This window comes from Desmodus rotundus, chromosome 5, assembly GCF_022682495.2.
Source record: "Desmodus rotundus isolate HL8 chromosome 5, HLdesRot8A.1, whole genome shotgun sequence".
NCBI classification, from domain to species: domain Eukaryota; kingdom Metazoa; phylum Chordata; class Mammalia; order Chiroptera; family Phyllostomidae; genus Desmodus; species Desmodus rotundus.
In genome coordinates, this window is record NC_071391.1 from 146,072,846 (window position 1) to 146,096,124 (window position 23,279).

At 43.8% G+C, this 23,279-nt stretch overlaps 2 protein-coding genes across 3 annotated transcripts in view; one reads left to right on the forward strand and one right to left on the reverse strand.

The window, feature by feature from the left end:
* FEZ2 (fasciculation and elongation protein zeta 2) overlaps positions 1–13,973 on the forward strand; it is a 37,908-nt gene extending 23,935 nt beyond the window's left edge. The window contains exons 6-9 of one of the 2 annotated variants that reach the window (XM_024552644.4): positions 5,362–5,442; positions 7,659–7,734; positions 10,649–10,714; positions 13,034–13,973. In XM_024552644.4, the coding sequence (XP_024408412.2) occupies positions 5,362–5,442; positions 7,659–7,734; positions 10,649–10,714; positions 13,034–13,050 (240 nt within the window). In that variant the 3' untranslated portion in view covers positions 13,051–13,973. The remainder of the gene's footprint in view (positions 1–5,361; positions 5,443–7,658; positions 7,735–10,648; positions 10,715–13,033) is intronic. The other variant, XM_024552646.4, reaches the window with a different exon arrangement.
* Positions 13,974–14,415: 442 nt separating this feature from the next.
* The window catches only part of CRIM1 (cysteine rich transmembrane BMP regulator 1), a 178,487-nt gene continuing 169,623 nt past the window's right edge, over positions 14,416–23,279 (reverse strand). The window contains exons 15-17 of the mRNA XM_024552954.4: positions 20,850–20,972; positions 18,286–18,476; positions 14,416–16,932 (exon numbers count right to left, since the gene is read on the reverse strand). Of these exons, the coding sequence (XP_024408722.3) occupies positions 16,756–16,932; positions 18,286–18,476; positions 20,850–20,972 (491 nt within the window). The 3' untranslated portion in view covers positions 14,416–16,755. The remainder of the gene's footprint in view (positions 16,933–18,285; positions 18,477–20,849; positions 20,973–23,279) is intronic.

The following is a 23,279-nucleotide window of genomic DNA, read 5'->3' on the forward strand; positions in this document are numbered from 1 at the left end:
ATTTCTAGTTTGACAGTTTTCTCTCCAAGATGACCATTGAAAAAATTTTTTGATTCCAAATATGTTTGACTAAGGTGTGATTCCTGGTTGCATGTAAAAACCTGGAAGCATTTCATTAGCGTGGGTAGCAGTTGCTGAGGGATTTTGCAGCTTCAGCCAGCCCATGGCTGTTGATCAGATGCCACCTGCGTGCTGAGGTGGGACAGCAAGAGAAGTGGCGGATGTCACTTCTCTCCTTAAAGATTTTGAGAATTGAATTGAATAAAAAATGATCTAACTAATAAAACTTTCCTTGTTCTTTCTCTGCTGTTTTTCTTAGACCTTGTGCTCATCTCACTTTGAAATAAATATTGTGATTATCTAATCTTTAACTACTGTCAAACATATATTGATCTTTACTTCTGTGCCAGGCAAGGGCGGTAGGGATACAGAGTGAATCCCAGCCTCCAGGACGTGCTGCCTGTGGGCTGGGGATCTGGAGACAAACCATCCCCTCCACTTTATGCAGGGATTCTCACCCAGGCCTGTTTGCCCCCCGAGACAGTGTCTGGAAACGTTTGTCGCTGTCACAGTCACCGCTGGGTGGGGTGAGGGACATTGGCACTGTTGTCCTGCTGAGTAGAGGCTAGAAATGCCATTTAGCACCCTGCAGTGCATGGGACTGCCCCCAGCCCAAAGAATGATGCACCCAAAATGTCAGCGGGGTCCAGGTGGAGAAACCTAGGTACAGCGTGATAATTGCTACACTGAAAAACGACAGCGGTATTTTCAGTGCTTTTTCTGCCTGGCACTGCCCCGTGGTCCATGTGTGTGTGTTGCTGTTGCCCCTAGTTTGGTTTAGGGGTCTGGGAAGGCTGTGCTGAATCCTGAGGACAGGAATATGAGCAGCTACCTGGAGGTGACAGTTAGGGACATGTGGGGAACTGCGGGCTGTTCATTATGAGTAGAAGTTGAGGGAGAAAGCTAGAAGGAGAGAGAGGAAGTAAGTCAAGGAGAGGGTGTGCAAGCAGCAGACTGGAACCAGAAAATGGATGGCTTTGGATGCCACAGTGTAGCATTTGGTCTTTATTTAAAGGCTGTAGGAAACCAAAAAGAGGTTTTAAGCGGCTTGTTACATGTTCAGATTTGTCTTTTGGAAGGGTAACTTCAGGGTTTCAAAGAGAACTAATTGGAGGGAGACAGCTAGGAATAAGGAGCTACTTAGGAGGCTGTGGCAGTCATTCAGGTAAGAAATGAGCCAAGGAAATGTTAGTGGGGATGAGAAAGAGGTTGCATTTCAGAGACCTGAAGGAGCTTGACTGGTTCGGCACCAGAGCAGGGAGGAATGAGGGTCAGGTCACTGAGTTTTGACTTGTACCCCTTCTCCCAAGAGAGCAAGGCAGGTCCCCTCGACCCTGACTGCATCCGGCCTCAGGGCACCATCTTGGGGGGCTTGCTGTCCTCTCCATCAGCTCTGGATGTTGCCCCCCATGGTGCAGAGGTTGAGCCTCCCATCCCAGCACACCCAGCACACAGAGATGGCGAGAGAAGAGCGTGCTGCAGTGGAAACTTGCTGGACGGCGGGGAGAACGGGAGCGCTCGGTAGCTGCTGTTTCACATCCTGCTGGGGATACAGGGCCCCTGTGCACTGGCCGCAGAGTGAGCTCCTTGGTCGGCCAGTTTGGCTGCTTTGGGTTTCGCTGTCCGAGAGGATCTCTTTTTGTTCATTGTCCTTTGTAGCTCATCTGGGAGGCTGTGTAATTCATGTTGCAGCTCAGATGTCACCTCCTCGGGGGCTTGCCTCTGACCACTGGGCACAAAGTAGACGTCCAATTTTTAATGGCCTCGTTGTGGCTATCGGCAGGACACCGTCATCTGGAGTTTTCTGGTTGGTTTACTCGTACTTTTTCTGTCCCTCTTATACTGGAGTGTCAGCTCCTGAGGATGGGGGGGCCTTGGCTGACGTGTTAACTTTGAATCCTTAACACCTGCCATCATATCTGGCTAAATATATTTTTTGAAAGAATGAGTAAATGAATGAGAGGTATAAAACGCTAATGTATAAAACAGGTTTCTTATTTTTGTTTGATTTTTTGGGGGGGAAAGGAGGATGAATTCAGTTTTGGATATGAATTTTAGGAATATTTAGAATACAGGTGTCCAATAAGCCATTAAACACACGAGTCGGAGAAATTACAGTAAAGACAGCTACCTTTTACTGAACCTGTCTCACATGCTGGGCTCTGTTCTTAGCCTCACTGATCTTAGCAGAGTGGAACCGTAGACTGTTGGAGGCAAAAGCTGACACTGTTGAGTGGGAACGTTCAGAGAATGTCCATGAGAAAAAAAAATAGGGGCAAAACCCCGGGGACACCCGTGTATAAGAGAGAAGCACGGACGTGGCACGTCTCAGAAGCAGCAGCCAGAGATGCGGGGGTGGGGGCTTGGAGAGTTTGGGATCCAGGAATCCAGGGAGCGGGTCCAGGAGGGGAGCTCACTGGACGTCTCAGACCTGGAAAGTGTCTGGGCCTCCGCATCAGAGGAATGTCACCTGGGAACAGCTGTTTCAGGAAACCCTGGGGGAAGGAATGAGGTCAAGGGTTCGAGAATTTACAGGTGCCTCTGGGAAAGAGGCAGAAGAGGAGGGAGAGTTTGAAAATGTAGTGAAGGCAGAAAATTGTTACTGCGTGATTCCTGGGGAGGTGGGAGTCGATGGCAGCCGGAGCTTTGTGTCTTTGTGTTTCCCACAACCCTTCTGAGTTTCTTGCCTGTCTTTCCCCCAGTGGAACAGGAGCGGGAGAACCTTACTGCCGCCCAGTTACAGTACTTGCCTGGTCAGGACGCAGTGCGGCCTGTTGGCCACAGCTACTGACTCAGCTACGTCAGTCACAAGGGCAGAGGTTCCTTTGCTCTCACCCTCTTTTGCTAGGACCAGTTGTTCGTTTTGTGTTTTCCCAAGTTACCGTGGCTTCCCCTGACTGCACTTTCTTTATTCCCACTAAGTCTGGAGTTATGGTTGCGTGAAAGTCGTTTTTCAGAAGTGGTCAGGTTACCAGTAGTTGAAATGGCTCAGCAATATCAATAAATGCGTGATTAGTAAGGAAACCCGAATTACATATATTTTTTAGAAATTAAGAATTTGCATCAACCATGTCTTCAGAAATAGAAATTAGAAACACTACCTTTACTTTCTACTTTGCCAATTTCCAAATTGTTTCTAAATTGTTTCCAAATTGTTCCAAAATGTAGTGTTTCTACAATGTGCTGTTCAGATATGAAGTATACTTTAGTTTCTTGGTACACGGATTCTAAAATTCTTCATATTGCTTGAGATTTTCTAAATTTACATCTGGTTTTAATGTGCTCATAGATAATGAAATCAAGGTGATATGAAAATTAAGTTTTTGTTGCTTTTGGAATGAAATACCTTTAATAGAATTAAAAAAATGCATTGACATTTATTTGAAAAGAATTTCCCATAATTTTTATTGTAGATTCTGAAAACTAAGATAAGTCATCTCTTTTGATAATCTGTTTTTTAAAAGTGAACAAACTATATGATAGCATGTGAAAAATATACAATAATAGTTTTCTGTAGGTCTTTCTTTTGAAACAAGCCAATTCCATCTAAGGTAATAGTTACGCTGTCGGGAAAATGAAGCATGTTCAGTCGAGGTGCCTCGGCCAGACATTTCATTCTTGTAAAACACAGTCTGGGAAGGACAGAGCGGGGAAGACGGGCGATTCAGGAGAAGCCTAGTTGTATGAGCTCCCATGAGATTGTCAAATGTGGTTCAAGGAACTTCAGTAATGCCATCGAGGATGTGACTAATACAGACCTACCTAACTCCTTCCAAAATTAAACCTCTTGGTGTTTCTCAACTTTCTGTGGTGTCAGGACTTATATTCTTAAAATTTATTGAAGACCTGAAAGCGCTTTTGTTTATATAGGTTATATTTTTGTATACATAGGTTATATTTTGGTTATATATGTTATATATTATATATATCGATATTTACTGTATGAGAAATTAAAACTGATAAAAGTTTAACGTACATTAATTCATTTAAAAATACGAATAAGAAATTCATTAATGCTTACATAAATAGTATTTTTATGAAAAATAACTATTTCAAAAAATCTAGAGAGCAAAATGGCACCGCTGTGCATTTCTGTTGATCTCATTGAATTCAGCTAGGTTTTCAGATCTGCTTCTGCCTGCAGTCATTTGGAATATTTCCTTTAAGTCATTAGAGAATGAGAGGGAGAGAAGCCAATTATGTCTCAGTATTTCTAAGAAAATAATTTTGACTCATGGGCCCCTGAGAGGGTTCTGGGGCTTTGGGGTGGGGTCCCTGGACCACACTTTGAGAACCACTGGGCTAAACTGTACAGTTCTCGAGGGCAGAGGCTGTTGCCTCGTTTTCCTTGCTTCTGTTCCTGGGAGCCTTGTGAAATGTTCTTTCTCTCCACTCCTCAGATGTGTATACTGAGTCAACTTTCCCCTATAAAGTTCCAGGGAAAGGAACCATAGGGTGAATCAGAACCACCTTCCCCCTCAGTTAGTCATGGTATGAGAATTCATCCAAGTCCTCTGACTCAGCAGCCATCGAGGTGCCAGGGGACACTTTTCCCTGTGCCGGATGACGTGGTAGGATGGCTACACATCAAGATCAGACGTTTGGAAAGAAATAGTCCCTTTTCAGTACAATGAATTCTAGGAAGTCTTGGAGGTTGCTGGGAGAAAGAATCTAGAATTGTCTTCCAGAAACAGAGCAAATGAGTTTGCAGAAGAGTGAGGCCCGGCAGGCCCGTGGGGCCCACGGTGCCCCGGCGGCTTGCGCTTCCTGCACCGCAGCAGTGGCGGTGGCCTGAAGAGCGAGTGAGAAGCAATGACCAGCTCTCCAGGCACCAGCATTTCATTTGCCAAATGCTGTGTTAACGTTCTACAAATTTACAGTAGAAATATACAAACTTGGGCTGCAAATATGCATACTGTTGACAGTAAGTTTTCAGACTTTTGATAAAAATGTACATAAACAATATCAAAAACTATCTTAAAAACTATGTGTAAGTTTTGCATAAAACAAACACGTGTCCGACTTACGGTGTTTACCCTGGAGCAAATTTATCAGTTACGTTAGGAAAACTTCACGAACATAGTGGCGTGAAAGCAGTTGCTTTTGCATTTGACTTGCAAAGAAATGGAAGCAAAAACGTTTTAAAAACAGCATGAATTTGCCTGCTTTGTCTGAATGAGTAGAGGCATTTTCTAACTGCTTGCCTCTTGGGCACAAAAGCCATCGGGTTACATTCTTACTAATAGTCTTTGAACTTCTTTCTCTGTCCTTTTCTTCCTGGCCGTATACTGCTGCCTTTAGCGCTTCAGCATGGAAGGGATCTCAAATGTCATTCAGAATGGCCTCCGCCACACCTTTGGAAATTCAGGTGGAGAGAAACAGGTGCTCGGTTATCCTTATTTTCCTCATTCTCTGCTTTTTCATTTCCTGTGTAAGTGAAGGTCCTGAAAGCTGGCATTTTTACTAATTTACTAAGACTGTTGCTTAAAAGAGAAATGAAAGCTTATTATATTTATAGTCTGGATAATGTGTAAAATTTTCCTTTAGGAAAAAGCATTTTTCAAATCGGACAATAGACTAAATGCATTCTTGTAGAGCTCTGTTTTCACTCTGACCTTTAAACAAGTAGATATTAACAGAAATATAATGACTTGCATGTATAGAATATATAATTGTGTAAAATAACTAGAGTATGCTACTCTAATTCTAAAAGTATAAGAGACAAGATATCATTTTGGGGAAAGAAAACCAGATGTTGATATCTTTTAGATTAGCATTCTAGGTCAGAAATACCTATAGAGTTTATCTCACCTCCTTGTAAATGATATTCATGTGATTTTAAGGTGTATCATGAAGTCAGCCAGCTCACTTGTGTATCAAGGCACAAGACATTATACAAAATCATACATAGACATTCGTACAGCAATTTGTTTTTTATTAACAATTTTGTATTATGATTTCAGGAATATCACAAACATGCGAAACACATCCATATTGAGTGTGCTTAAAATTACTTTTCACAATTTAAAATTTTCATCCCCAAAACAAAAGTCTTCAGTTTAGTGCTTAGGTGAAGGTTAAGAAAGTGCAGAATGCAGCTTGTAGGCACTTTATCAAAAGAAGGCATGTGAGCCCAGGGTTTTTACTGAAGATAGTTTTGTATTATTTAAGAAGGGAAATAATCAATATTAAATAACCCTTCACTCTGGCATTTGCAGCTTATAAAGGAGTTCCATACAGGGATGGTTGAATATTTGTTTTTTTGTTTTTAAATTTTGGTGCTTCTCACCTCTCTTGAATCACAAGATGGCAAAATAACTTCCAAACTGACCCAGCACATGGGAGTGGGGCAGGGAGGCTTGAGGGTGCAGCCAGGTAGCCTGCGTGCCAAGGTCGGCTTCCTGACGCTTCTCCAGGCTCTCTGTAACCCACGCCACCAGTGAAGCCTCGTGAGGGCACGTTTCCCGCTTTTTGGATGTTCTTCTCCAGAGTCATTCTTGATTGTACAACTGAGCATCTCCTTGGAGAGGTCTACACCAAAAAGATGGTGGAAAACTAAGTTTCTTAAAGATTGAACAATTCATTTTTTCTACTTTTCTGACGTAGGGATCCAGTTATTGTCAAGCAAGTCTATCTTGTTTTTTGATTGAGTGGGATAAAATCACTCAAAGAGGATTAGGGTCAGAGCTGCGATGTAGGGCGGGGCTAAGTAGTGGGAGGGGCTGAAGAGCCTCCAAGGAAAACTAGTGGATCTCTAGGTGAGCCTATGCAGCCTGCGCTGACCTGTGAATTGGTGGTGGAGTGGCCCGAATGGGAGAATCCGGACAATGATTTTTAGATTGTGCTTTGCAGGGACATAGTTATAGGGCATCCCTCTGATAGCTGAGGGCCGTTACACTAGCGAGCTAGGCAGTTTGTCTCAATGCCAGACATGAATTCTCATGGTTCATTGCCCCTGAGGCCGTTCTTGCTCTCACTTTTCTCTTTTCCTTTAATACCTCTAAATATTTATAACTACTTACCCAATAATTTGAAACAATAATAATATAATAATAATAATCACCTCTTAATTATTTGGGTACATGTGTCTTTGTTAGCATCTGGAAGAAGCTAGTATGTGTTTTTAAAGTTTTCAGGTCATTCATGTGACCATTTTATTCAACCAGAAAAAAAATGGTCTCAAACAGAATTATTTGGCTGTTGGGAATTATTTTGTTATACAAAACTGTTACAAGTATGGTTTTAGTTAAAATTACTGTTTTAAAAATGTGTGGAAAAATACGCAAGGAGAATGTTAGATACGACTTCAGTTTGAAAATGAGCAAGTTGACCAATCACCCTCGGATGATTTCCCTCCTGTGAAATTTTTAATAACTGGAAGGTGAAAAAGTGGCTCTTTATGTTGACTGTGGGCTTGGATGGAGCAGATGGAGGTGGGTGAAAAAATGAGCTCCGGCTGAGACAGAAAGATACCCGGGTTTGTTACGAAGTCGCTCAGGTTTCATGTTATGAGCTAGACCGCTAGTAGCTGTATCTGATTTTTGCAGATCAGGTAATTCAGATATAAGTGACACTTTTTTTTTTTTTTAACTTGGTAGTACTTGACAACAGTTATTCCTTATGAGAAAAAAAATGGACCACCGTCTGTTGAAGATCTTCAAATATTAACAAAAAGTGAGTAAAGAGGACATTAAACTGTTACCTAAAATGCTGATTTTAGTTGGCTGACTACGCTGCTGTTTTGTTTTGTTGATTTGGGGTAGCAAATGATGGGTGTCTCCTGTACTCTTTTGAGGAGGAAACTATAAATGGTTATGACATCTAACACAACACTAAATCTAGAGTTGATTTATGGTTTTTATTTTGTTTTTTAAAATTTTCTGGCTCTTAAATGTACAAGCTGAAATTCTGGGGAAAAATGTAACTTGATTCTCCATTACCTTTTGCATGTTTGAGAACATTCCCATTTACCAATAAATAAGATGCTTCATGGATCTTATGTAAATATTCAGTACTGAATAGGAAAGATTTAGGAAAAGTATGGCTCTCTCTCTCTCTTTAATGCATGTAGAGCCCTAGGCAGTAGTTATAGGTAAAACATAAATTGGAAGTGATATTTTAAAAATATTCATTCAGCAAACATTTGATGAAGGCCCCCTCTGTACCAGGTCATGTTCTGGGCACTTGGGATACTTTAGTGAACAAAGCGGACAAAAATACTCTAAGTCTAACAAAAACAACTCGGAAGACTTAACTATACATGATACTGAGTGTCTCTTAGGATTGCCATAAGTGAGCCCCGAGTTCTGGTTCTGTTCCTGTTGTTTACAGGGCTGTCCTTGGAGGTCACTTACCCTCTCTTGGTCTCAGGGAAAAATGAGGCTAAAAATAATTGCTCCAGTTACCTCAGAGTAAATAAGTTACTGTACAGGGTGGGGCAAAAGTAGGCTTACAGTTGTTGGTATGGAAAATAACACAATAATTAATAAATAATAATATAAAAACAAACTGTGTTTTGCATACTCACAGCTGTGAACCTGCTTTTGCCCTGCGCTACGTTTCAGCCTTGTTTTTCCTGAAGGCGTTGCATTTGCTGATATTAAAGGGGGAGCGTCACATGAGTGGGTGTTGATAAGCTGTCTCTTCAGTATTTTGGAAAGGAAGGACGTGGAGACACAGAGGTCAGGGAGCACAGGGCAAAAAGCTAGTGTCTTACCTACTAGCCGCCTGCCTGCTGACCTGAAGCTTTTATTCATTCCTTTGGAGACTAATACTTTAAAAGCATTTAATACTTAAATATGGATAAATCAAGTGATGCCAGCCAGTCTGAAATAAAGAATTAAGAGATTAACTGGGTGGCCAGCCCTCTAATTTTCAGGAAGAACCTAAGAAATTATGAGTGTCCGAGATCACACAGGGGAACGGCTAATTACAGGGCTGGGTTTTAATGATGCTGGCTTCGGGGATGTGATTTTATATGGAATTGAAAACAAATCTAAAATATGATCGGAAGCGGAAATCCCGGACATGGTAGCCTGCTAAGACGGGGGCATAAATACTGCCTACCAGCCAGGGCTTGTGGAGAGACCGAGCCTTCTCAGATCAAGGACAGACATTTACTTGGTCAAACCAAAGTCATCGTCATTCCCACATCAAAACGTCCTTAGGCCGATTCTCAGATAATATCTTCATAGTTTGACACAACTTGGAATCTTTGGGTGAATGAACGTGGCAGGAGTGTCCAACCTTTTGGCATCTCTGGGCCACACTGGAAGAAGTTGTCTTGGGCCGCACATTAAATACATTGCAACACATAATCATAAAAAGAATCTCATAATGTTCTAAGTAAGTTTACAATTTCCTGTTGGGCCGCATTCACAGCCGTCGTGGGACGCATGTGGCTGTCCGTGAATGTGCGAGTGAACGCAGCTGTGAGGACAGGGTGTTGTGAAGACAGTAGATGGCAGGGTGCCCTTGACTTTGAAAGTCAAACAGTCGTCGTCTCCTGAGAACCTGGGGGAGAACCTGGGCCTCTGCTCCCACCACCCGTAGATGGAAGCCCTGTGGAGACTTGGTGTTTGTGGTTATGTAGCTGGCAAAGCTATTGGAGGTGCAGTGATAATGGCAGTAAGAATTAGAGTAACGGTCATGTTAATAATTGTGGGGAATGCTGAGGTGGCATGTATCATGTGCCATATATATTGTAGGTCCTTCACATCTGAATTAGTAACTGAATACTCGCCACGGGCCTGGGAGGCGGGTCTGATGATCATTCTCATTTGGATGAGGAACTTGGTGCCCTGAGTGGTGAAGCCACTTGCAGGAAGCAGCAGAGCCGGGTTTAAACCCAGGAAGGCTGACCTGACGGTTCCACTGTGTAGTATTGTCCCATGTCTGGGAAAACAGTGAGGCATTTTCCCCAGGATGCTCTGGAGAAAATCTGAGTTGCCAATCACTGCAGAGGTACAGTATGTATTTGTAGGTTGTCTGGACCTGGGCGATCCAGATTTTTTTTTTTTAACCTTTCCTTAGAGATATAATCATCAGACTCCCTTTAGGACGAGGCGGAGTCACCCAGGTTCCTGGATAGTAGAGGAGGTGGAAGCCTCCCTGGTGCCGCTTCATGGACCTCTGGTCTTCATTTTGGTCTTGTCTTTAAAAATTTCCAAGAAGTCTCGCAGGTATGCTCCTTGGAGAGTATAGCTGATGACTCGTGTATGTGAGTTTCTGCAGCTCGTGACGTTTGCAGCCCGGAGGTTCTCCTGTTCCCAGAGCTCGCAGATGCCCCCGTCGCGGGAACATGCTTCCCAGCGTTTATGACAAAACTGAGGCTGTGTGTAAATGACCAGGTTACTCCTCCTGCCCCCAGTCTTTGTTAAGTCAGGGAAATAACTCTCGGGTAACTGGAATATCCTTACCTGAACAAGGACTTAAGTCAACTAAAATACATACTTGAGCATAAAATAATAGTTTGTGTGCATTGATTATACCATAGGGTTACTTATGATTAAGGTACAGTGATTGAAATTAATGATATTTTTTATCTGAATTTAGAATTGCTGCCTTTTCCTTCTCTTTTATTTTGCAGTTCTTCATGCCATGAAAGACGACAGTGAAAAAGTCCCGAGCTTGTTAACCGATTATATACTGAAAGGTGAGTTTCATAGTGGCTTTCGAGCAGCGGCTGGGAAGTTCTGGCTAGTCAGTAGGTGCATTGTCTTGCCAGTGGATTACAAATAACTTTCCAGTGCACTACCTTTATTAATTTCATTTGTGCAGGGTGAGGCTGTATGGCTAAATTATGCCACCGTTATAAATTATGTTTGTATAAAATTTAGCTTTTCCTTGGGGCCTTGGACTGGGAATCACTTCCACGACTGTGTCACAAACCTGGAGGCAGGGCGTGGAGGCGATATTATGGACATGGTGCCATGCCTGTGAGCGTCAGTGTTACCACTGGGTGGGGTTGCGAAGGGAGGTCTCAGCCATGTGGAGGACGGCAGGAAGAGGACAGACGAGTGAGGCTGCGGGAAGGAGGGGACAGAGCAGGGGAGAGGAGAAGAATGGACCTCCATGAACCCAGGATGGTGAAAAATGAGCCAGAAATCTTGGGAGCAAGATCAGGATCAGACAGGACAGGGATGGTGAGGGGGCAGACGGCTGAGAGGTTGGCGGGTCGCGTGCTAGGCTCAGGGAGAGCAAGACTTGGATGGTAAAGGGGGGGCTGAGGAATGTAGTTCTAGGCGAAACTAAGAGTCTTCAGTGCAGTTATTTTTGAAGAGCAGCAGCGATTCAGGCGGCAGCTTTTCAAAGGACCACAAAGTGCATCCTGTAGGGTTGGATCCACTTTCAAGAGCAACCTCTTCTGGTAACTTTCCTTTTTTGGGGGGGCGGTTCTCTCTCTTCTCTGTCAGTTGTTAGCTGGACATAAGGAAGGCTGGGATTTCTGAGATGTTGGATAACTCGGATGGGATGTTTCTTCATGAAGAGGTGGCCTCAGTGGTAGACACGGGAGCTTAAAGGGAGTGATACGTGAGTATCACCTGTGGGAGACTCGATGTGGAGCCAGCCAGCGAGCAGTAGTTAACAGGGTAGACAAGGCATTGACTTTTTCATAAGCTGTGTTTTTCTGAAAAAAGGCTTTTTCTTATTGTATTCTGAAAGTTTTTTTTAATATCTGACATCTTTGTTTGCCTTTTGTTGTGCTAGCACTGGTATGAAAGCTGGATTGTTCTGAGGTTTGTTCTCATAGATGTGAAACAGGAATGAGATGAACATAAAGAACATGTCAATTTTTAATTATCGTGTGTCCCCAGGGCCTTGCCATGAGGGGCGGAGAGAATGAGCTTCTGAAGCATTCTGTTTTGTCATGACTTCAGGGAAGAAGTTTATGATGCAGAGAACAGAGTGCTCAGGGGCGAAATGATTTTTAATATTTTCCTCTAAAACCTGGGCTGCCACTGTGAACCTGAACTGCATGCCTCCGGGAAGCAGCACATGTCCAGCTCTGTTCCCATGCTCAGGCCGCCGGCTCCCCCGTGAGCCCGGGCCTGCCCGCCCTGCGCCTGCTCCTGCAGACCTGCGTGTGTGTGTGTGTGTGTGTGTGTGTGTGTTGTGGGTGCGTTGTGGCTGTGCATCGTAAGGACTGGGTGGAAAAGGAGCTCGGGTCAGACAGGTGTAGTGACACTGCAGCCCAAGAATGTGAAGGGAGGGGAGTGTAATGCCCCGAGGGGTTCAAGTGCATGGGAAGGTGAGGATGTGGGGTGATTTCAACGCAGTTTTCCACCCATCCTGGAAACCCACAGCCAGCTGATGAGTCCTCTCTCTCTCTGGGACCAGTAGTGGAACATTAGCCTGGAAGGTGGTGTTGCTCCGAGAGAGAAAGAACTTGTCTTCCCTTTCCTTGGTGGGCTTTCTCTTCTCATTGTTTTAACACCAATGACCGTGGCTTGGCTGCCTAAATATGCCACCTTAATTGTAAGGTGCAGGTGAGAAGTGAAAGAAGGTAGGAAGTGGCCTGAGGAAGATGGTTCGGACGCTGTCTGGGCTACTTGAGCTTCTCTTTCTCACCCGCCTCACTGCCCTCCTCCAACAGCTGTACCAAAGGCTGGTAGTTAAGGCCTGTGCTGACCCTAGAGAGGAACAAAACGTGGGCAGAGACCTGCACCTTAGAGTCCTCCAGGGAGTCTCTCTGTTGCAAGCCTCATGGTCCAGGGCTAATGTTCGGGGCTTCTGCCTCTAAGTGCTAGGTACCCCAAGAGACATGGCCTTTTGGTGTCTCACTTCTAGGCAATGCTAACAAGTGTCTTAAGAGAATGAGTCACTGGTGGGTGTGTACAGCCTTTTAAAACCTTTTGTTTTTAACTGCTATTATAGATCCCTGCATTAATAGTTTTACTTAATGGTGTCTTTATATAGATATAAGATGTATATACAATGAATGTACGTCTTGCGTGTCTTTTTCTCCCTCTAGTTCTGTGTCCTACATAGGGCGGCATCACTTCCGGAGCAGTTCTACCTTTCGTGGACTACAAGCTAGATTTCCTACAGCATTCCTCTGAACGCTGGCCACATCGCCTTCCTGCTATTGGGAACTCAGCACACCTGAACTTGGGTTTGTGATTCAGTATTAATAGATCATGCCTTCACTAATTCTTTTATTACGAACCAAGAGGACTATTTTGAAATCTAGGGATGGTTTTTTGTTAGATACTCACACTTATGAACTCTTCTCCAACTCTGTCGAGTAAGGCAGTGTAATATTAATTATGCATGTGCAGCTGTGTTTTTCATGAACTGACAGTATGCCTATTTCAGTTCTTAAGGCTTTCTAGATCTCAACTGCATTAAGAACTGGACTAAAGCATTGAGAGATTTATACCGTAGCTATTCTCCAGTGATGGCAGAAACCAACACTGATTTTTATGAGAATTGTCACTATAAATATCACCTACCAGTATTGTCCAGAGAGACTGAAACTTAAACTCAAGTCTGTTCCCAGAAGTGGTGAAACCGGAATATGTGTTATCTGGGCTTAATAGTTGTGAGTATTGAAACTGTGGGTGAGGACTGGCTTTAGAGGTTGCTGCTTGTTCTGCCACTGATCATATTTTAACCATGAAGTTGCCATTTACTTTCAGAGTCTTGTGTTGTTTCACTGAAAACATTTGTTTGTCTCATGCATCTGTGGAGAAGTGTCCTTTCAAAGGAGTTTATATCCTTATGGTGCTTAAGCAACTGTGAGCTGCAGCGTTGCCCATTCCCCGTTACTGTGTTATCTTTTGCTCACGCCCGTGTTTCCCGAAAGCACTAATTCTAGAAACGGCCGCTCGTGGATCCGTGACTAGTCATGAAACAGTTTTGCCATTTCTGATCGAGTCAGTGCCCCTTAATAAATGTTGACATGTAATGTATGCTTGAGAGCTTTATTTTTATTTTTAGAGGTTTTGGTATGGTTTTTGACAGTTTTCTTCCCTTGCGGCGCTAGATTCTCCCCCTTACTTTCCCACGCACTGTCCACCACGGCAGAGTGCGGGCTGGCGGAACCCTGAGTAGCCTCCTGCCGGTACGGAGGGTGGAGAGGGACCTTTTCGGAGCCTGAGGGACACTGGCCACAGCTATGGCAGCGCCCGCCCGTGGAGGACACGGTGCTGTGACCCTGGCAGGCCGTCGCACCGCCAACCCGAAAACAAAAGGACAGTTTTCTTCCTACTCCCAGACGCAGAGTTTTTTGAAAGTTACATTGTGTGATTTAAGATTGAAAGTGTTTATTTGCTGCAAGAACCAAACTGCAAACCCTCCCCGTATAGCTTTGGTTTTTCTGAAGAAAACAGAACAGACTATATGAGAGCGCACTCCAAGTGCCTGCCATAGAGCTATTTTATTCTTCAGGAAATCATATTTGTTTTTCTTTTACAAGAGCACAACAGGAACCAAAGTAAAAGAGTAATAGATACAGCACTCAGGATAAATCATATCTTTAAAATAATAATAAAAAAATTTACACCTTGTCCTATATCCTGTTAGTATTTTCATAATATGGCCATGATTGAAAAAAAAAACAAAAAGCAAGCATTTACAATTTTTTTGATAAAGACTTTTTATGCCAGGAATGGATTAACTGTCAACAAAATTTTATAATAATCAGGCTGATGTAAGTCTATTTTGGTAACATCATATCATTAACAAATTTTTTTGGAAATAGATAAAAATATTGCCCCTTGATAATAAATCTTTTTTTCTTTGATGCAAACAGCTAGAACACCTTTTTTCTTTTTCTTTTTTTGATATTCTAAGACAAAGAAAATGGTTAATCTTCAGATTAATAAATTAGGTCATTATAATAATAAATTAATTTTTTTTAAAGTTCAGCAACCTCTGTCCAAGTATTTACAACAATACTTGAAAGTTCCTTTACAAAACAGAACACATTTTCTTTTCACATTAAGCATACTGGGTATCTGTGTCTTTCACAACAAGCATTTTTAAAAGAAAAAAAAAATCAATGCACAAATGGGTAATTAGTATAAAAGTGCTAAGAGCTGTTTGAAAAGTTAACACTATAGTATACAGTCAGTCATATTTGAGGCAAACTACAACAAACTTCCAGCTTATTATGGACAATATTCCAGTAGTTGATTCAAACAGTTGTTTGAAGGAAAAAGGAAATGAAACCCAGGAGCCCACGAGTGACGCACACAGACCGCCACCGGCGCTGCTGGCTGGGCGCTGCTGGCTGGCGGGGGTGAGCTGAAAACCAGCTGAGCGCGAGTCCGGACGAGGAAGGTGGTTCAGGAAAGCGACACCTTCTCCGCAGCAGGTGTGGTGCTGCCGCCCACGCGTGTGCGTACACTCTTTCACACACACACACACTCACACGTGTATTTCTTCCCAATTCAACTGCAGGTAGAATGAGATTTTGTGTTCAAAATTTGTAAGTGATCAAAAGCATTGATACGGAATGCCTGTTGGTCTTTGTTCTGGTTAAAATCTCATAAAAATACATTCAACAGGAAAACATAAATTGTATGTGTATAAATATATATGTTTGTATATATTATATACACACGCACACAAATACTTTTGTTTTTTTTTTGAAGCATAAGATAGTTACATAAATATTCCTATAATTGCTAAAGTTTAAAGAGGCATATTTTTTTTTTTGAGCTTCAACAAAGGTGCTTGAATAATATACAATTAAAATGAAGTAGTTTCTATTTTGTAGAATCAGTATATAATAAGGAAAAAAAAAATCCCCAAAGTCTTTTTTAAAAAAAGTTTCTTCTTAAGCTAGAGCTTCAACAAAAACTATGAACAACCAGCGATCTAACAGAACAAAGCAACAACAACCAAGGAAGTACAGCCCCTGGGAACACCCGGGGTCCTTCCCCTTCTCCCTCCTGCCTGCCACGCTGCCGTCGGAAAAGCTCCAGTGCTCGCTCACATCAAGAAATGACTTTAGGTCCTGTGTGTCTGCTGACTCTGCTAGGAACTGGCTGATTGGCTTGAAGAAAATGAAAGCAGCAAAAAAGTCTAACTGTATCTATCCTTAATAACCCGCCTGAGAGAAATGCCGCCCTCACACTTCTCTTGCTTCCTTACTGCCTCCTGCCGTTGTGACTCTAGGAAAAACTGTGGCTTTAGACCTGGGATGGCTATCGAAAGGTTCTGGTGCGCTCGTCTGGTAGTCCTAGGTGGTTGTGGCAGCTGGGGCCCAGGGCCTTTTCTGTTTCCTGCTCGCTCAGGCCTGAGCTGTGTGCTGCAACCAGTGCAGTCTTCAGAGCAACAGGAAAAGCTACCCTCCGGGGCCACCGCCCCCTGCCTGGGTTGCTGGGGGCGCCCCCGAGCCAAGCTGACCAATCTGTCTTCCCGACACCACCCTCCCACCCATTTCCCCAACCAAACTCACCTGTCCCCACCCCCAAATATCTCTACAGTTATAGCACAAGCAAATATACCTTAGCAACTTTAAAAACTTTGGTTCTAAGAAAACACTTGGTCAGTTATCTTGAGGAAAAGTGGGAATGCTTGTTCTGCACACTGCTGTAGACAGAGCCCATCCCAGTGCGTTCTCAGCGCTGTACATCAGGTCACAATCCGATACAATCCACTAAGCAAGTGCACAAATTCTAGTTTACTTTTAAGAGCAGATTTAGTCGCTTCTGTCTTCTAAAACCTCATCCAACGTGCCTGCCTTCACACCGTCTGGTAGAAATTGTCTGCCTGCAGATGGCTCTGTTTTTGCATGCTGTAGAAGCCACTGAATCTTGCATCTGGTTCAGCAATTCTCAGCATTCTCTGGGTACTGTCCCCCTGGACACGAGCTCCTCTCTTGCAGTCCACAGATACCAGCTGATTATTTAAGGAAGAAGGCTATGTAGTGAGAGGAGGAAAAACCATAAAGAATTAGCTGCTTTCCGTATCACAAATTAATGCAAATTTAGCACCGAATTCAAGTGGGATAGTAGCTTCACGGGATACTGATGGGCAGACTCTATGTGGTCCTTACATCTGTTCCAGTACCAACGGCAGTTTTATGAGGGATGCTGAGAAACTGGGTTTAAAGGTGAAATGTCAGTAAATTATGTCAGATGGAGTGGATGAGGGAATGGAGGGGAAAACAAGATTGGCAAGGGGAATGACATAACCGTTCTCAAATCCTTGAAGTGCAAACTAGTACTTAGGACGGCTGAAGAATGAGGGGGTTACCAGACAGGCAGATTTTAAGATAAACAGACACTTCTGAATCACTCAAGCTGTGTAACAGCCTGTGTCTGGTTCTTCCACGCACTTCGCCAGGGGGTCTGTTCTCCCAGCTTTGCACAGTGGGGACTGTGTCTTGCTCAGTCCTTGCCCTGGATCCTGACCCAGCTTGGGCTCAGCACACAGGCTGCGCCCAGTCCTGGTTTGTCAGAAGAAAATGAGGCAGGAGAAACCATCGGCTGGAACTTTATAGGGAAGGGTTATCTAGATGGTAAATTGGATAAAATAATTATTCAGGCTGTTTTCCATTCTTAAGGCTGTATGATTTTTCTTAGGAAAAAACTAAATGCAAAAGGTAGAATCAGGGTTGGAAAGCATCACGATTTATTTCCTTCAATGAAAGTGAATTTTCTTGCCTTTTAAAGTAGGCAGACTTGACAACAAATAGACACTCTCTCTGCCTCAACATGAAATCTGCCTCCCTACCTTGTCTAGTGCTACTTTACGCAGTCTCTTCATCTTTTGCTCCCGTCCCTCTCTCTGCTTCCCTTGGACACGTGTCCGGGTCCTTTGGATTTCTGTACGTCCTCCCAGTCAGCTCGCCCTCTTCTTGCCTCTCCGAGTATCATCAGCCTCCCTTTATGGTTCCTTTTCTCTCCCAATTCTAAGTTAACAGACCACTGAGAAACACCAGGTGACTAGCTTTTAACGTCTTACATAACTAATGACTTAGGAATCAATCCAGAGGTACTTTGAAAACTTCAGAGTAAATTTAGGAAATTGGGTCTGTGCAAGGTCAGTTTCATTAACCAGTGGGTGATGGGTAACTCATCCAATGACTGGGCCAGTACTAGAGAGCAGACTGCTTCAGCCTGGTGTGCACCTGTGGCTGTGCAGAGCCAAGTAAACATTGCACTGGCTAGTAGAAAAGATATCAGACAACTTAAGCAAACGATAAGCATGTAAGCTTTGCTAGTGTGATCATTCGAGACAAGAGACGCTGAAACTTTTTCAGGATGCTACCTTAGTTGGTGTTCGATACCAGCACAGCAGGGGTATCCACTGTTTCTTCTGATTGATGAAGAGGAATGCTGTTATGATAGAGAGGCCCAGTATGATGGGGACCACCACCGAGGCGATGCTGTCGAGCGAAGCGTCTTCAGCTGGGTGCCGCCTGTTGTTATCTCCGTAATCTACCTGGAGGTGACCCATTTCTAGGAGAAAAAAAAAAGATTACAAATACTTAATATCTACACCAAAATTATTAAGGACTATTTTAATTGCATTGCAAAGAGGAATCAGCAAGTTGGTTTCGTTGCATTACGGTGTGGTAAGCTGGAACAGGGTTAAATCAATCTGGTGTTGATCTGAAGAGCCCTTTGGAGAGGGCACACTCAGGGATGGAGGTAAATGAGGAACTACTAGCACGAGGAGGTTAACAACTGGGCAGGAGGATGCTGCTTCTAGTTAAGAAAATGAGACAATTCTTACGGGGTACTAAAAATACTTTTATTAACTTGCTTCTAAACATTTTAAAGCAAAAATATTAGCTCTGCTTACTTGCAAATAGATTAAAGTACATTCTTTGACTTACTAGGGTAATAGCTAAGACTAATTACTAGTGTAATAGTAAAAGTTAAGCTGGAATCAAGAGCTTGGTCTTTTGGTTGGTATTCTGGTTTACTGAGCTCTGGGCAAATTACTTTTCATAAACTTGTTGCAAACTCCCTAGGCCTACTAGATCGTTTTCCTCTCGGAGTTACTAATATACTGCACATGGGACAGCGTTGGGTTTTGCTTATGTGATGTATGTCTTTCTGTCCTTTCGTCGTCATTCTTGCAGTGGCTCTGGCAGGCAGAGGTAACCAGCTGAACACACGCCAATCAGGAGCACACCCCGGAAGTTTCCTTCCTTTTGTTTTGGATAAACCACTGCAGTCACACTGTCTGATGTATCGAAGACCAGGTTAGTGAGAGACACAGGGCACACGCGACCCAAAGGAGCTGCTCCCAAACTGTTCTGGAAACTCAGCCCATGAAGCAGCACAGCTCTGTGACATTCAGAGTGTCTGCAGCTTAAAAGTCAGGTTGTTATGAATATGCTTCTGTGTATATGTGGAGAGATAGGCGGTGTAGATGGTAACACTTTATAGAATGGGAGAAAAAAACAGGAACATATTTATCAGCATCAAGAAAAAGGCCAAAGGTAAAAATAACATCGATGAATTCAGGCTTTAAATACACAACGAATAAAAGAATGACTCTTTGGCTTACTGCATTCCAAATGACATTAGAAATGGTTTTTGGAATATATGTCGTACAAGAAGATTTTTAAAAAGTAAATGAAGGAAAATCTTGGTGAAAGGAAAATGAAACTTCAGCTAAGGTCTGTTCACAAAACGCAGTCCTTAAGTTCCGTCTGGCCGCTGAAAGCAGGCCATGAGTTTAGCTCTGAGCCTTCCTAGCAGCCAAAGCAAAACATGGAGATAAAGTATCACCAGTAAGATTCACGCTGTCTTTAAGTTAAGACCAGTCTGTTGCTCAGGAGAAGCATGAATTTCCCTGCTGTTGGCACATGAGGAAGTTTCTCCTCAGGGCCGGGAGATACACTACTAAGTAACACACGGACCCTCAACACGTCACAGTACACGAGGCTATTCTGGCGGCCACAGCCCAGCGTGGGGAAGGTGTGCACAGACTAATCACCAGTATCTACGGACGGGATGCAGGTAAACAGAACGGGAAAGCGCCGTTCAGTCCCAGCAATTATACGGGGAGCCAAGACGCTTTGTCCAGGTACCTGGCTCTCAGGTTATCTGGCGTGATTTAAGCATAGCGCTTCGGATAGCTAGCGCAACAGACCATTAATCTCTCAAGCAATGAATATCGCTTCTTCCAAAAACATGTTATTAAAGCTGCGTAGCACTGATTTGGGAATGTCCTTGGTGTGGACAGGAGCCAGTACTGGGTCATGGCTAAGAGCAAGGTTACACTATTTTGATCAAGAGATCGGCTTTCATAGAGAAGGCAATACTGACAAACTCTGCTTCGCTTTACTGCCTAACTGTTGAGGGATAGAATAACATCTCCATTATACACAGCTGAAAGGGCAGAGCAAGAAAAACAGAAAGCATGGAATAAACCCGGTGAGCGAAAAAATCACCATGTAATCCAGCTCTCGAGTGAAAACTACCCAGAGTTAGGGTGTAATCTAAGGCATATAAATGCTTACAACAGAGTCCAAAGGGGCAGTGAATACTTTATTGTTACTGTGCTTACCAGGTTTATTCACATATAAATATTCGTGATGGCTTAGAAATTCCACCTGGGACAAGGAACACACTTTGTCCCCTCATCGCTAAGTCTCCAAACATTCGGGGCTGGAAGCCCAGTGGCCTGCAGACTGACTCTGTCATTCGGGTTGTTAAATATGTTACAGCCAAGTCGGTCTTCTCTAGAGTAATTATTTGAACTTTAGCACGCCATTTAAAAAGTTGTCTGAAGGTGTTTTAAAAATAAAAACAAACAAAAAAACACAAAGTATACCCTGCATAAGACTAGAATGATCTCCATTGACCGGCACTTACCTCTGGGGAGATGGACAATGTCATTTTCACTAGGTGTGGGCCACACGGGGACCACCACGTCGGCCTCTCCACGATGACTCATTTTGTCGATGGGCACGTTGGTTGGTTCTGGGACATACATTTCTGAAAGATGGGGACATTTTTCGTAAGAGATGATGGAGCGGCTAATTACTGTCAACTTCTGTTTCCACAATCCAGATGGATGGTGCATTCAGTCCAACACAGTATGTCCTGGGACACGAAAGACCCAGTTTCTGCCTTTACATCACTCCTGCTAGGGAGTCACTGGCTTTGCTGGGGTGGGAAATACATTCTTTTTAAAAACAAATTTTTTTTATTGTTGTTCAGTTACAGTTGTCCCCATTTTTCCTCCATTACTCTCCGCTTATTTATTAACTGTTTAAAAGGAGAGGAATAAGGAGTTTTCTTCTCTACTAGAGTCAGATACTCTGGTCACTATAATTTTGTGCAAGTATTGGATTGGCTGAAATGGACGGATTTCTTTTACTTTCTATCAGCTAAATAAATACTATACTACTGTAATAACTGTTGCTCTTGTTGAACCACTTACCTGTCACAGGAAGTGAGAGAGTCAAAGCATCTCCCACCCTGCGTGCATTTCTTAGCCAGTCCCTTACAATCTCTTTCTGTGACTGGGAATGAACTGCAGACCTCAGAAGCTGCTGCCTGATTTAAGTCTTGAATGTTTGCTATGTTACCACCGGAACTGTAGACTGGAAATTGATTTTCAGGAAGTATATTTTCAATCACATAGACCCTTTGATCAACAACACACTACAACGTGAAACAAAACCTGAGAAGCCGGGGGGTCCCTGGGCTCAGTCGGGGGTTCCGTCCTTCTCTGTCTACACTCACCCCTTGGGTGATGCCATCCGGTCTCAAGGTTTAAACCACCTATGGCTGACAACTTTCAAACTTACAGATAGATTTCCAGTCTCTCTCCTGAGCTTTATATTAAATGCTCACTAATTCTTATTTCCACTTAGATGTCTAATAGGGATTTCAAAGTAAAAATGCCCCAAACTGAACTGATTTTACCCTAGAGATATAGCTCCAGGGTTTAGTCTAAAACAGTCTTCCTTGGCTCCTCTCTTCTGCACTCCCAACATCCTATTCAAATCCTATCGAGTCTACCCTTACAGGCAGTGAGAATCGGACCCTCCCCCCACCTCCACAACTGTCCCCTGGTCCAAGCCACTGCTGTCTCACGGGAATCATGGAGAGCCTCTGACTGCTCTCTCGGCTTCTACTCCTGCCTTCCGCACCCCACAGTCTATGCTCAGCCCAGCACCAAGAAATCCCGGGGAAAAGTCACACCACATCACTCCTCTGCTCAAAACCCTGGAGGCAAAGTTTCTATCTCAACAAACTCCTACGATCAGCTGTGAGGCTGTGTTCTGGCCCTTGGCTGCCTCTCTGCTTTTGTCTTGTCGCCCTCCCTGCTCATGGGGGCCTCCACACAGGGCTCCTGCTTTCCCTTGAACGCGCTTGGCATCTTCCCACCCCAGGGCTTCTTTCTGCCCTCCCTACCTAGAGGGTCCTACTTCTTCCTCATGATTTCTGTGCTGCTTCTGGGTTTTTTATAAATGTCATCTTGGCAGTGAGACATTCCTGGACTATTGTATATAAAACAAGACAATCTCCACCTTTCCCGGCCCAGACTCTGTCTTGCTGGGTTTTCTCCGCAGCCGACCCTCGCCCCGGGCTATCTAGTTACCGGTGACGTGTTTGCTGCCAGTCCCCCGCTGTGAAAACGTAAGCTCTGTGCGGACTTGGACGCACTGCTGTCTCCCCAGTGCCTGGAACAGAGCTTGTGCATGGCAGGCGCTGAGTGAACCTTTGCTGAATAAGCAAGGTCAAGTTTCACCATTTATATCGGAAAGAGCATGTCACTAGGAAAACTGTCACAAAACTTGTAAAGCAGGTGACGTGTACTAGAGAAAACAACTCCAATAAGAAATACATCTTTTTCCCTCATTCTTCTCATTGAAAACACTTCGGGACTCCGTTTTTTCCCAGGTGCACACTGGGTAATAAAACATGTCAGAAGTGACCCTCTGAGGCTCAACCTGTCCCTTCAACAAGGCCGACGCGGCTCAAATATGAAAGGTACCCAACTGAAGGCTCTGCCAAGGGGTCGGGCTTCTGACCTGGCAGAATACCCCATCCTCCTTAGGGGACAAAGCGACATTTTTAGAAGTGCTCAGTTGGGGCTGGTCTGTGCAGCACCTAAACAGAAGGCGGATGTGTGCGGAACCCAGTGAAACCCTTTGAGTTTAAGGACCCCCGTTTCGCAGCTGCATGGTATCGATGCACTCGGTTCGCCTGACTCCTGGCTCGCTGTACTGCATGGAGCAAGATTCTCTAATATAATGCTGCTGCGAAACACAAGAATGGAGGTGGAGACAG